The sequence below is a fragment of the Stegodyphus dumicola genome, chromosome 6 (genome assembly GCF_044657685.1).
Source record: "Stegodyphus dumicola isolate Sdum_Otavi_A_Nest chromosome 6, ASM4465768v1".
NCBI lineage: Eukaryota > Metazoa > Arthropoda > Arachnida > Araneae > Eresidae > Stegodyphus > Stegodyphus dumicola.
The window spans coordinates 218,157,648-218,172,685 of record NC_140773.1 but is presented as its reverse complement, the minus strand read 5'-3'; the positions used below and the strand labels follow the sequence as shown (position 1 = coordinate 218,172,685).

The window sequence follows — 15,038 nt, the reverse complement described above, 5'->3', positions numbered from 1 at the left end:
AAGGGGAAACTGGATGAATCTTTAAAGGAGAAAGGACCAATATGAATGAGATTCAACAGAATTATCTGTATACTATGAATGAAATAGGTATAAATTCTCAGAAAACATTCAGGTGGTTAGGTTAATTTTTAATATTTAAAGTTATTTAATTTAATCTGGACTTTGTTAGCTTGAATAAAAATAGTGCTCAATCTGGATTAGGAGGTTTTATTATAATAAAATAATAAATATGATTTTGATGATTTAATGCTGGAATGTTGTTAATATTTCAGATCAAATAATGAACATGGTTTATGACAACTCCTTGAATGTAATGAATTGACTTTTTAGTCCCATCCAGTTTCCTATACATTTAGTGATATTTTATACAACTATGGCAATTATTGGGGGAGTTAAGGCAACAAGAATAAATGTGATATTCATAAATTTTCAGGACTAGTTTTAACTCTTTAAATATAAAATCTTCTTTCTTCAGTTGCAGAAGGACAAATGATGAAAGAGAAACCTGTGCTGAGGCAATAAAAATGAGAGATTTTTATGAGTGTGAAACACTCTGTACTGAAGTTTGTTAAAAGAATTTCCCCATTTTGGTCAAATATCGATATTTTATTTTTAAACTATATATCACTTACAAACTAAAACATTTTGTTAGCAGTAGGATCATTCAAGCGAGAAAACTTCTCCATTTCTCGCTGGTATTTATTAGGTAGTGTAGCAATGCAAAGACATTACAGTTTTAAACTCCTTTCTTGATGAGAAACATTTTGAAGAAAAGTGTTTTTTTCTTCCTTGTACAAAGTAAGGGAAGTACTGTAATCACGAAAAATTTCGGGTATCATCTTTTAATGAAAATATTCTTTTTGACTGCTCTCAAATCCATTTGAAAAATTTTTTTGGCGTTACATACGGAAAGAATAAAGCAATCTTTTTTTCAAAACAGGTTGTAAAACAGATTCAAATGGAATTTTTTTCATGATTTTTTTATATATCTCTCATAATTCAAAAACGATTAGCCATAGAACATTGAAATTGTGTCTATGAGACTGCTATAACATGTAGTTGTGCATATACCCACCCTCTTACCTGACTTAGTGAACCCTATTTTTACTCTTATATGTTTGTAAACTTTGCATTTTTTGCTCTAAAAGCAATTGAATTATGTTGCTCTTATGGTCTGGTTATGGTTTTTATGCATTAAGTTAATCTGCATTGTGGTGCTAGGCCTGACATGGCAGCTATTTGTTTACATATGAAACTCATAGCAGTATAGTGAATTGTCAGTTAGTGTACAAACTTCGGTGCCTTTTTGCCCAGTGGAGCCAAAAGTTAACTTTGAATCAAAAATTTTCTCTTTCTTCCTGTTGGCTGAATTGCTGGCTTTTCCAAGCAACTATAATTTTAATTGCAAAACTTAGTTTTTTAACTGTATTTGGTATTTTAGTTTTTCTTTATTTTACAATTTTTAATGAAGATGTTTTGAGTTTTTATGTCTTTTGACTATGCTGCGAAGTGAAAACTGTATTGTTTGAAAGAGGAATATATCTCTAATGAAATAAGGAATAAGGAAATAAGTTTAATTGAAATGCAGAAAAAAATGTGTAGGATTTAATAGGCCATACAAAGAAGTCACATATGCAGTGGACATCCTACTTTTTCTTTGCCTGTTTGAGAGCAAGTTTTCCTTAACTTGCTTTGTATAGTTAATTTGAAAAATAGAAAATTTTTCTTGATTATTATATGTTTCAGTGTGTAGAGTATTCTGTTTCAGATAATTTGAAAAATTAAATATATTTAACTTACCTTCAGAATTATTTAACCTCTCATCACTCTGATTTTTTTAAAAATTTTATTATTAGGAGATCTGGGATTTGTGCTAAAAACAGATGTATGTTTATTTTTACCTTTTGATAGAATGCCAAAATTTTATTTTCTTTTACCAGACTTTCTGGCTCTACAATAATTCTTCATCTGAAATTGTTTTAGCTTCTTAATCAGCTACAAATACAGAATATTTTTGAACAGATTTCCTTTGTTTTGAAATTCTAGAACCTGAGGGAACAGTTCCTCTTTTAAGGTTTCCCCTTTTCTCTTGAATGTAAAATTTGCAAAACATTTTCTCTTTCTTGTTGTTAAGCCAGTAGGAGAGCAATCTCTTTCTTCTTTCGAACTTTTCAAATGTGATTTTTTATCATGCAAGATGCCAGATTTACATTTTGGTTTTTCAGTTTTTGAACATTGGGAATTTCTCAATGCAATATCTTTTCCTACATTTTGCACCTCATAGTTAAAATCATCTCTCCTTCTAAGAGTTTTGAAATACTCTCTATTTTATGCAAAGCAATAGATTTTTGCACTTTTCTTTGCAGTGAGAAGACAGGTTTCATTGCCAAATTTATTTATGTAACAGTTACAGAATTTGATGCACAAATACATTAAAAAATGTAGTTTCTTTTGTTAGAATTTCAGAAAGCAAAGCTGGCTTTTTATGCAATTCTCTAGTTTTATTGTCCTCTAGGTATTTCAGTGGTATAGGTTTCTTTGTCACGGTCTCTTTTGATAAAGAGTGTTTTCCAGAATTTTGTGTATTGAAGTCTGAAGCATTGACTCTGTTTATATCTCCAGTTTCAATAGGCACACCTTTCATTTTCACGCAAAAGTCTAGATTCAAAAAAATTATTTTCTTGGAACACAAATGTGTCTGCAGATCTTTCTGATGTATCTCTAGGTTGAATTTCCTCATGAAGCAATATTTATTTATTTACACCTGGAGTTACAGATGGAATATATTGACAAGTTTCAAAGCATTTATATTATTTTAAGTTGAAAATGTATTAATAAAAGGGATAACTTCACTTAGCTCCATATCATCAAGGAGCAATTGTATTATTTATAGCAGTAGGTTCGCATATTGTTATATGAGAATAAACAGATCTATTAGTATATCTACAGCCTTAGTACTCTATTCATCAAATGTTGACAAAATATAAGTATACTCAGTCTCTCCCCCCCCCCCCAAAAAAAAACCAGACAGTTCTATATATCCCATTCTACTCAGTCGATTTACAAAATTCAATTTTTTTTCTTGTATTCAAAGAGCAACTTAGGATGCATATTCAATTTATGTATAGCATTGTTCTAACATACATATTTTGACATAAAATTGGACGTTTATTTTTTTTCCATATTTCAATCCTACATTTCAAATTATGCCTTAAAAACCAAATTTTGTAAAATTTGGTATGGAATTTACCTTGGTGCACCTTTTTTACTTTGTGCCAAGAATAATTCACGAATTGATGAATTTCTGAGTTTAAGGCAATCTATTTCTCTCTCCCTTTCATTCTGTGTGAGCACAAAAAAGTATAATTTTTTCTTTCTTGCAAATATTTTTACTTTTATTATAATTTTTAATCGCAATTGTCATATATACATATATTTAGAATTTTTTTTAAATTATTTGAGTTTAGTGTTTGAATTATAGTTCTTCAAATAGTTATTTTAAAAATTTCTCTATATTTTGTGCATTGGTGTTCTTTAAGCCTGTTTATTCATATATGTGGTTTTTTTTTTTTTTTTATTTAACCATATTTATACACTTCTTTTAAAGAATACTTTGTCGCCCGACATTCGTCATGACGTCTTTGAAAACTGCATTCTACATTAAAAGAGAAAATACCATAAAATACGGTTAATACATCTTTCAGTGCACCATTCAGATAATATACATGAAAAAGAAAGTTGTATAATCTACATTTTAATTTCAAATGATATCCATTTTTATGTGGTTTTATTACTATGCCATTGCTTTACACAATTTTATTGTCCAATACTTAGTTTATTAAAGTATTATCCAGATTTCTGAATGCTGATGATAATGAAAATAAGGATTGAAATAAAATATAAAGTATAATTCAAAATAATTTAATGAACAGGAAAGGCTAAACAACTATTTCATCTTTAAAGAGAAGTTTTTCATAACTTGAGGAGAAAAAAAATTGTGCAAATGTTTGAGAAATTAACAATGTTAAATTCTTCTTTTCTCATGTAGGAATTGCATTTGTTATTAGTACATTTCAAAGTTTTATATGAATTATATATATTAAATGTTGTATTAAATTGCCCAACAATTCATATCTTGGGGGGAGTTTTAAAGTGATTGAATCAGAAATTGTGTTGTATTGAAATTGTGTAAATTGTATAATTATAAATTGTATTGTATTGAAAAAGATAACAACTTGTGAGAAATTAAGTGAATTTTGTACATACCTTGAGAAAAAGAGATGATTATAGAAAGTTTTTATGTTTTTCACTTAAATTAGTTTTTATTTTTATCTATTTACTTATTTTTTTTTTAATAATCGCATTAGCAATAAAGGCAGAAAATAGCATAATTTTGTACAGTTTTTAAGAAATATTTATTATTATTATTTGGTAAGGACTGGTGGTTTATCTTTTATTATGTTAATTTATTTCATTCAAAGCATATATTGGTAAATCAATATTTGAATATTTAATATTTCATTATTTTTTAAAAAGGTCACTACTATATGCTTAAATTGATAAATTTGGTAATTTTTGAAAATTTTTTCCTAAGTAGACAATATTTTATAGAAATCCTTATTTGTTATGTTTCTCAATTGTTCATCTAGGTCGAGCTACCTTAAAGGAATGGAGTTTAATACTTTATGGCACTTCTAAAAGTCCAGATGATTTTATAAGAAAGAAGGACGCATACGATCTTGATTTTTTACACCGAAGTGGAGATATGGGAAATAACGATGTGTCAAATATATTAGGAAGAAATTTCAGTCCTCTTTCCGATGGAAGTTTTTTTTTAGATAGGAAACCAAATGCACTTCAGGGTATGAGTAAAGAAAATAGATCTAGAGGTAACTTAAGAAATTTAAATATTTAACAGAAAATTTTAGAATGTTTGATTTCAATTAATCTGTGGTGTTATTCATATTCAGTTTGCTTCCCGTTTTTCTATATTTTAATGTAAAATTTTAGTTTCTAATAGTCCTTAATCTTTGATTTGCCTCCTCTGCTAAAATAGTAATTTGCTTATAAATAATGTACCTATAATAATATTTCTAATGTACATTTTTCCTACATTAATATATGTCATTTGTATAATGCTGCTTAACTGACAAGCTTACACAAAAAAATATCCAATAAAATTAAAATCAATGTATTTTAAGGCCAGTAACTTATAATTGCTCCCTCTAGCGAAAAATCGTAGAACCTTTTAATTAATTTCAAGTCTCTGAACTGAACCTTCTTTATTTTAATGTCTATTCTTATTTAAAAATTATACAATTCTTAAATTATAAAATTTAATATACAAATGTATCTATTTCTTGCATGTATTCAATAATAGAATTACTCATTTATATGTATACTGTTACTTCAAATAGTAAAAGAAAAGATGAAAAATCCATAATTCTCTTTCATATTCGAAATTCTTCATTGTAATTTATATTACAAACGTATGTCTAGATAAATAGACAACAATATATTCTTTCTTTTCTTATATATTTTTATATAGAGAGAAAAAGTCTGTCCAGTATTTTTAATGATCTAATATCCAGACTTCTGGACTGCTAGCCAAAAATAAAATAAAATAAAGTCATACAACAATTTTCCTTTACAAAAATCTAGGAATAGAGAATATAATAGCAAAAGAAAGTGGGTATGTCTTAAATGCCACTTTTCTCTGGACTGCCTGAGATTCCTGCATATCACTTTCAAACTCTAGCTGGTTAGGGAGTCACACCATGCCAAATTAACAGTGCATTAAGATGTATTGATATTATTCAGGATCACATTCTTAAACCTTGAGTGGTTGTATATTAGTGGGGGGGGGGCACTACGCATTTTGCCTTCTGATGCAGTTTCTGCAGATCCTAAATTCTGCTACTTAATACCTCCCTAAATTTAAAAACTTTTGCAAAATCTTCTCTAAATTCTAATATTTTTGCTGCACCTAAATTCTGAGACCCATTGCAGCTGTACCATTCATACTTTAATTGGTGTCAGCCCTGTGTGTGTGGGGTGGGGTTAGCATTCTTCGACCTAATCTAAATAATAAGTGAAGCCCTAGTGTTGTCATGTATGTATGTCATCTTACTATATTTAAACTAATGATCTAAATTCCAAAAAGTTCCAAAATGTGGAATCACCAAAGTCCCGGTGATTCCGAATCTTGTACTTTGTACTGTTTATGTACATAAAAAAAGTTTGTATTTAATTACGACAAAGCCTCGAGGGCTATGTGCCTAAGAAGAGGGAGGACTTTTTAAGGTAAACTGGCTCGTATGCACGTTACACATGGGGAAAACCACGAAAACACCCATGCAGCCAGCGCGTTCGCGGGATTCGAACCTCGGACCAAACTACCAGTGTTCAGCGACTTTACCGCTTGGCCGCTGGTGGGCCTTTTGCAAAAAGATTAGTGGCTGATGATTTATGATATAATAAAAAAATTCTTCAAGAAATAAAATGTAACATTAATGACTAGTTCATAACTAAATAAACATTATATCATACTATAACCAAAACTACCATAAACAAAAAGCTCATCTGGACTTTTTAGATAGCTTTAATTAACAAAACACAATTAAGATAAAGCATTACAATTAAGGGCGTTATAATTACACATTTAAGTTACAAAGTAAATCTTAGGGAACAAAGTAAATCTCAGGGAACACCATGCTGAGTCCATGATTCCTGTACATCGACTGAAAGCTGTAGTCTTTTTTCGGCAGCCGCTAAGTGGCGCTCGTTGAGCCGTGGGGTTACAATACATTTTTTTAAATTGAAATTTACATTTTTAGATTTTTAAAGCAGCCTAATTGTAGCATGAATGTTCTTGTGTAAAGTTGAGAATTCTATTTAAGTAAATGTTCTTTGATGCATTATCTTGTACACAGGGGCCATCTGTACTGGTTGTGAAAATCTGAATTTGCAGAGTGGCAAAATTGATTTAAATTATAAAATTAATGTCTAATTAATAGATATGAATAATTAATTGATAAAAGGGCAGTAAAATATACTCTTACATTGGTAAAATTCTTAGGATTGTTCCTGTTTATATATACACAGGTTAATCTTACATCAAACAGTTTACTTTTAGATTTCAAAAAATGCTCTAGAAATCTGGCAAAATTTTGGTGTAATTCAAAGTTCTGATCTGAATTTTAGAATGATATTCCAGCATTTTTTTGCCATAAATTCTAACTGAAGGTATTTTTAAAAATATAATGAAAAACAAATTAATAATTATAATAAAAATGAAAAAAGGAAAAAACTTTAAATTCTTAAATTTATCTAACCATTTTCAGAAAAAATTAATATTCATAAAAATCTTAGAAAATCCTCTAAAATCCATAAATCAATTGTAGAAAATTCACTGTGTATTGAAATTATTACCTTAGTATTATTTATAACATACAAGGAAGATTTACAAATACTGTCATTTGATACTAAAAATTTCAAATTATGTTGTTCTTTTATTGCATATAAACTAATACTGGTGATAGTTTTTAATCAGTATTTATTTGGTTATGATAACTCTATTCCTAAACTAAATCAGTGTTAGTTCTTGTTGAAATAAGGAAAAATCTTTGTAGTTTTGTCTTTTACAATATAAGTGATCTTAATAACAAGCATTTAGTTAAATATTATTTATAGCTATTCAGATATTTATGGGTTCTTGTATGGTAACTCAAACATCACTTTAACATATATAACTGTCTTTATAAGTCCTTATTTTGTGTGGCCTTTATTTTTAAAACTGTTGGCCTTACGCATATACCTCTAGTTGAAAAAATGATTTGAATAAGGAATATATTCATGTTATGGCATTATTAAATTTTTAGAAAAGAAATCAAATTTATAAAAATTACTAAACTTTAACTTTTTTTTGTGTTGTTATATTCAGTAAAAATTAAGTCTAGCAAATTGTGAAAAATATAATATAACAATTTGACTCCTGTATATCAAAAATTAACTGAGATATATAAAGCTTCAGAATGTATTCAGGAGTCATACACCGATTAAAAAGTGAACCTTTGAAATTTATACATAACTAAAATTGGGCATTTTCCCATTAAAGCTGTACCACTTGGTGCCCTTTTTAATTCTGTATGACTGTATGATTCTTACAATTGCATTTCTTTCTCACTAGGTATCATCAGTTTTGTTTTGCATCTTCCATGGTAATAATTCTGTTTGTAACCAACACTCACAAACAACATTTTTTTTTAAAATCTAATACTTTTTTCCTTTCCTTTCCCCATCCTGTGAATGGTTTTATGATATGGGATTTTGCCAAAAGAGGAACAAGCAGCTACCTTGTTTCTTCAAGAAAAAGTATATTCTTCATAAAAATGATTTTGTATAAATGATCACTTGATGAAATTAAAATATGAATTGAAACTAAACTGGTCATACAGTCTTTATTTATGCCAGGAAGAAAAGTGTCTGAACACATAGTTTGTTGGATCCTACTCCTTTTGTTACTGCCATATGATTCATTTACTTAGACTGTATGATTCTTACAATTGTAGTTTACTTAAGGTGTCATGTATTGTGAAATTCAACTTCAAGTGAATCACAACAGAATGGTCTTTGGAATAATTATCTCTGAGATGTATGTGATGATTTCTTATAATCTCATCCTATTGTTAAAATTAGTGAACATAGAAAAATTACAGAAATTGATGAAAGTTTATTTATAAGAAGGGGGAGAAAAATAATAAACCGTGTTGGAGGAGTATGATGGGAAATTGGAGACTGTTTCCTTTTTCTATTCTGTAGTGCTTTATGCAGACTTTAACGGCTGCAACAAAGGAGGATATTATGAATGGAACTATTATATTTTCTGACCGCTGAAGTGTTCCAGCTCTACCAGTTTACAAACTGCTGGATAAGAACATTTCACAAAAATTGGTCACAAACAGAAATTTCATAAAAAGAGAAACATGGCAGACTAAAACTAAAAGGTGGTATTGAGCTAAGGCCACGAGGAAAGAAATGAGCCAAAATGTGGTAATATTGCACTGGGAATGAGTGGTATTAACAGAAAAGTACCTGAAATCTCAGTGTAACAGAAGGTGTCTGATAGTAATAGGTTAAGGGACAAGTATGAATATCAATTTTAAAAAAAGGTATCTGATGGTAATAGATTATGTGATGAGCATTGCTGTAAAGGACAGTCGTGAAATGTTCTGATCAAAATCATTCTTTTTTTTCCAAAAAGAAGATCTCATCATTCTAAAAATGAATATTTCAGAAAGCAGTAGCAGGCTTGCTTCACTGTTGACACAGTTAGTTAGTAACATTGTTTGTAGAAATTAAAAGTGAAAAATATTTCTAGTCCAATGAATTTCTTTTCATATGACTATTAAATTATTATTATAGAGTTATAAAGCTACATGTGAACATGTTTAATGAATTTTTAGATTTTAAAACTTACAACTGCTTGTGTAAAAATGCTTTTGTATAACATGCAACAAAATTATAAATTACTGAATGTTATACACTAGTAATTCACAAAAGAACATCAGTGAATGACATTAAAATGGGGGGAAAAAAACTTTTCTCTGGAAGCTGTACTCTGCATTACTAGTACTGCATTTTTGCTTATTTCTTTCCTCTAACCTATGTCTTGATATCAGATGCAATAGAATGATCAGGAAGTGCAGTAAGGAAAATTTCTGTTATTTCAAAACAAAATCCTCCAAAAACCCTTTATGGGAGAAGAACATGACCTAAATTGACCTATTATTTTTTTCCTTTTCTTTTTGTAAATAAACAGTTTCCACTTGTTTTAGCATTAAGATGAGATAGCAAGAAAATGGCACATATCTCTGTTATGTAATTATTCCAATCAATGGTTGTATTGATTTATTTGAAGCAAGCTGTAGTTTACAAAATAGATGTTAAGGTAGCATGCCAGAAAGGGTTAATTGGCGAACCCTGGCATGGAGAAAATACACCATAACCAAAAACCACCAAGTGGTATGGTTTTAACAGATAAGTAAAAGAAAAATCAAACTTGAATTATAAGTAAATGAATCAAAGGAATGCATAATCCATTGAAACATTTTTTTTCAGCCACCTCTTCCATCCCAGCCTGAAATAAACGCTTAGTAGCCATTTGATTTCATAAAGTGGTAATTTGAACACCTTTCCTGTTGAAGAATATATCTTTCTCAAGCCTTTGCGACACAGTGTGTTTGTGGCACAAACCAGTCCATGTATTTTAGCCATGTTTAGTTTTTAAGACCCTCATTTATCAAAGAAATCTTCCAGATTTTTTTAGGGTATAAAAGGAATTGTTTGAAGAGAAATTTCTCTGTTATTTTTTGGTTGTATGCTAATTTCCTTATTCTTTATTAGTTTTAAATTTTTACCTTGAAATCTTGCCTAAAATTAAATGGCAAACCCTAGGCGTGCCCAGACCGGGCACACCGATAATATAGGACAACTGAGAGTGTATTTTGTTTCTCTGCATCTCATCGGTCAGTTCATTGACAACAATACTCATTTCAACACTCTTTTTGAAGCTCTATTCAATCAATGTGCCCACTTCTTGCACACCCACAAAATTAAAACGATAAGTGTAGCTTCACAAAATTTTACTTGTGTACTCCTCTAGGCCTAATTTTTTTTTTTTTAATCAAAACTCTAACTTTAAAAGGTAGCGTGCCAGAAAGGGTTAATTGGCGAACCCTGGCATGGAGAAAATACACCATAACCAAAAACCACCAAGTGGTATGGTTTTAACAGATAAGTAAAAGAAAAATCAAACTTGAATTATTTTATATTTTTTAACAGAACTGTTAAAGGAACCCCAAAAGATGACAAAAATCCTATCGTGGAAAAATACTTGATATGGGAGTCAAATTTTTTATGTTTTATTTTTATAATTACTGTAAATTTTAATAAATATAACTATAGAAATCGAAATGGATTATATAGAAGTTATTTTTATGAAATTGATATTTTTAACTAAAAAACATAATGTACATATTTATGTCAGTTAACATTTTTTTTAACTGGAAGTACATATCTGTGAAAATTAAGGCTGCATGAAGACTTTTATGGACATGATGTGTGACTCAGCTGCAAATGGAATAATATAATACTGATAAATGATCAGTTTTATCTTAATTATTGTAATTTAAAAATAAAATAAAATCTTATACAAATTCTTTTATCTTTCTTTAGAGTAGTTGAAATGTATTAATTTCTTTATGACAATTTTTTAAAATTTTTTCGCTCTCTCTCTTTTTTTTTCTCTGTAGGTTTTGCTTCTATGATAGCTGCTAACAGTAATGAAAGAAGTAAATTTGGTGATTATAAACATAATAATGGTAATAAGAACTTAAACTATTCGATAGAATTGACATTGGTATTTTATTTACTCATTGGATTTTTGTTTTGAATTGGTTACTGCTGTGTCTGAAAGAAAGCTAAAAATAACCAACAGTCAAATGCTGTTGAATTTTTTGTTGTATGGACATACAGTCTGCAGGAAAGAGTTTATGAAGTCTACAGGAAAGAATCCTGACTAATGTGTACAGTCGTCACTTCCAATCAGATAATGCTCACAAAACTTCATATCTAGAATGGAACAATAATATAAATCTGTGATTTTATGAAGTTTTATTTTTTTGGCCAACACACTCAAAATGTTACATTTTTATTTTTTTCCTTAGTGCATAAGTATTTTATCTCCATAACTAGAGTATTTATTTTTTATTCATGAATGTCCATATTTATTAAATCTATGTGTTATTTAATTCAGTGTTTGTAATATTAAAATCATTATATTTTATTGCTGAAGGCAGTTTAGTGTTTTAAAAAATAAAACTATTTTTTTACGCCTTTCTTTTAATGGTAAGTTTTGTAAATATTAGAGGAAGCACTTTACTAAATGGAATACTGAGCATTTTAATTAGCATTAAAATCTGATTTGAATTTAACATGTGATGATAAAAATTAAATTCTGTATTCAGAGATTTTTAATTTTGTATTTGCAAATATATAAAATCACAACTCATTAAATTTTCTGATTTAAATTTATGCCATACAGAATTATTATTCTTTGCAAATCAGTGTTTTATCAACTAATTCCATATGCATTAAATGAGATTTATCATATTTTTCAGTTAATGTGGTATTTTAAATTATTGCTCCTTTGGAGAAAATCATGCGAGTTCTCCATTCATATTTATGTTCCTCAGATTTTAATTTATTGGGCTTTTGGCATTTACTAAATAGTGAATTTGCTACATTATAAAGTAACTTATTAATTTAAACTGTAAGCTTTTCAAAATAATGTTTGATGCATGTATATATATTGGGTTTCTTTTTTTTTTTTTTTTAAACATTAAAAATTTTGGCTATAGTAGTAGGAGTTTTGTCACTTATTCGAGTCCTCGGTTTTGTCTAATTCTGCAAGCTTTCTTTTGGGGGGTTGGGGAAGAGTAGATTTTATGTTTAGGGCTATATTTTAATATGCAAAAAATTATTCCTTTGTGTTCGGCTTTTTTAAAAACATACATAAACATATCAATAAATTTTATGTATGGATCTAATTTTAGGCTTTATTTATTTATGTAATAATTGAAATTGGCAGTCTTTAAACATGGTAATATTTTCCTTTTTTATTTTGAAACTTTAAATTTGAAAAATGGTCCATACTGAATGCTTTCTAAGATGACCATTGTCATCTTAGATTACACCATGGATTATTTTTCAAACGATAGAGTTCCAAATGATTTTGGCTTCTTTGGAGGCAGTCATCTAAGAGAGATATTTGCTTAGTTAGATATTTGTTGATATTCCCAGAAAAAATATTGTTCACTTTCAGGTGTCGTCATTTTAGGGAGGTAACTTCTGCAAGAGAGTTCACTGTAGTTTTCATATTATGCTGATTTATATGATAATTTTTTTTTTTGTACTGCATAACAAAATGCACGGTATATAAATATACCTCTAAAGATGTAAAAAGCATTGTCATAATTTTATAAACTGTATTTATATGAGATGGAAGGAATAACTTTGAGAATTTATTCTCTTTTAGTTAATGTTATTTATTAAGTGTGTATATATATATATATTTATATAATATATATATATATATATATATTTATATACATACATGTTTATGTGTGTGTCATCTGAGTGTAAGCATTGTAGATCATGTCCTGTTGACATAATTTACTCCATTTAAAAGGCTTTTAAGTAATTAATGTTTTATGTTCCATATTTTAACTATTGATATCATAAGCAATAAACAATTTAGAAGTTTCTAAGGAATATACATCATGTATTTGAAGAATGTAATAGTAATTAACATTAATGAAAAAGCTTATCAGTAATAGATGTGAGAAATATATTTTACTAGAGTTTTAATAGTTACTGAAATTCAGTATTGATATTAAGTAAAAAGATATTTAGTGCCTTTTTAAGGCTAAACAGCACAGTATCGTCATCATTAGGAGCAAAAATCTCAAATGATAAATGAATAGAAAGTAACATCGTAGCCATTGTCCTTAAGAAAAAACAGATAAAGGCTATATTTTGATCTAAGTACTATATTTTAATCTAAAACACTATAATTGGAATGAAAAAAGATATTTTACATGAAATGAAGATAATAATTATGGATGAATTCCAGGAATGATATTATAATACAGCGAGAATAAAATTTCAAATATATGATGTGTGGTTACATTCATAGTTGAATTTAAGTTCATGTGTAATTGAATTCAAATAATTAGAAACCTTATAAAACATTCTGAACTGTTTAAAATTTGAGTTTAGTTTGAATTACAAACTGTTGTGTACTAAAATGCAAAGTCTCTTTATTAAATTTAATGTCATATTAAAGTTGAATTTGTCATTAAATTTAATAAAGACTTTGCATTTAAGTACACAACAGTTTTTGAATTACAAACTGTTGTGTACTAAAATGCAAAGTCTCTTTTATTAAATTTAATGTCAAATTAAAGTTGAATTTGATGACTAATTATTAGACTTCAGACTTACTACTAACTACTTAAGCAGTATTACTGTTTCTCTTAGTTTTTCAATTTAAAGTTTGAAGAGTAAAGATTGTATTTTTTTCTGATAGGTAGATTGTATTTATTGTATGTTGCATTTATATAAAAATTTGTATTCTGTATTGAATTGTGATATACATGGATGTAGCAACTGTTCATTATGTTGAAAAGATGTTTGGTAATGAGAAATTCTTGAAATCTGCAGCTTGGTTTGCTAGTTATTGCAATATAAGATTCCTCATACAGTAACTTCTATATCAGAAGGAAAAAGGTTAGTCATCATTATTTCAATTATTCCCTTGATCTCAATTTTTAAGTACTGAACATTGTAATTCAAATATATTTACAATAATGATACAAATAGTAAAGCAAAAATCTTAAGTTATTTTACTCAACATTTGACATATTTCTCATGTCAACTTAATATGTTGCAGTTTAATACAGTATATAAGCATTTACAAAATTAGATTTTTTTGAATGTATAAATATTATAAAATATTCATTAAATATATATATATATAATAAATAAAAAAAATTTTTTTTTTCATTTATCTGCATAAAAAATGGTAATTCTTGTGTTCAGTATTAGAAGCGAAATAAAACTTAATTTATATAATGCTACTGGAACTTTATATTTTGCCTTTTTTTTTTAATATATAATTTAGATTTTATTTTTGTGCATAGTGTTTGAAGAAAAGCCTACTACCTGTCTTTCCTTAAATATTGATCATAGACATTCATTTTTGAACAATATTTTTCAAAATGAGCCTTTCGATTTAAAAGTGTAATTTTTTATATGGCCATCTAGGTAAAAAAATCCCATTGAATAAAATATTCCTTATGTTCTAAAAAAAAGTATATGTTACTAATTTAGTAATATGCCCAGTTACAGGAACTTCTGCATCAAGAATGTATTCTAAGTAAAAAAAAGGGGGGACCAGTTTTATATCTCCCATTCTA

At 28.1% G+C, this 15,038-nt stretch overlaps 1 protein-coding gene across 2 annotated transcripts in view; it reads left to right on the top strand.

The window, feature by feature from the left end:
* Positions 1-15,038, top strand: part of LOC118184093 (furin-like protease 1, isoforms 1/1-X/2) — a 72,185-nt gene that overhangs the window by 50,615 nt on the left and 6,532 nt on the right. Inside the window, exons 14-15 of one of the 2 annotated variants that reach the window (XM_085819526.1) lie at positions 4,650-4,889; positions 11,313-11,381. In XM_085819526.1, the coding sequence (XP_085675652.1) occupies positions 4,650-4,889; positions 11,313-11,381 (309 nt within the window). Of the gene's footprint in view, positions 1-4,649; positions 4,890-11,312; positions 14,700-15,038 lie in introns of those variants that run through there. The other variant, XM_035353735.2, reaches the window with a different exon arrangement.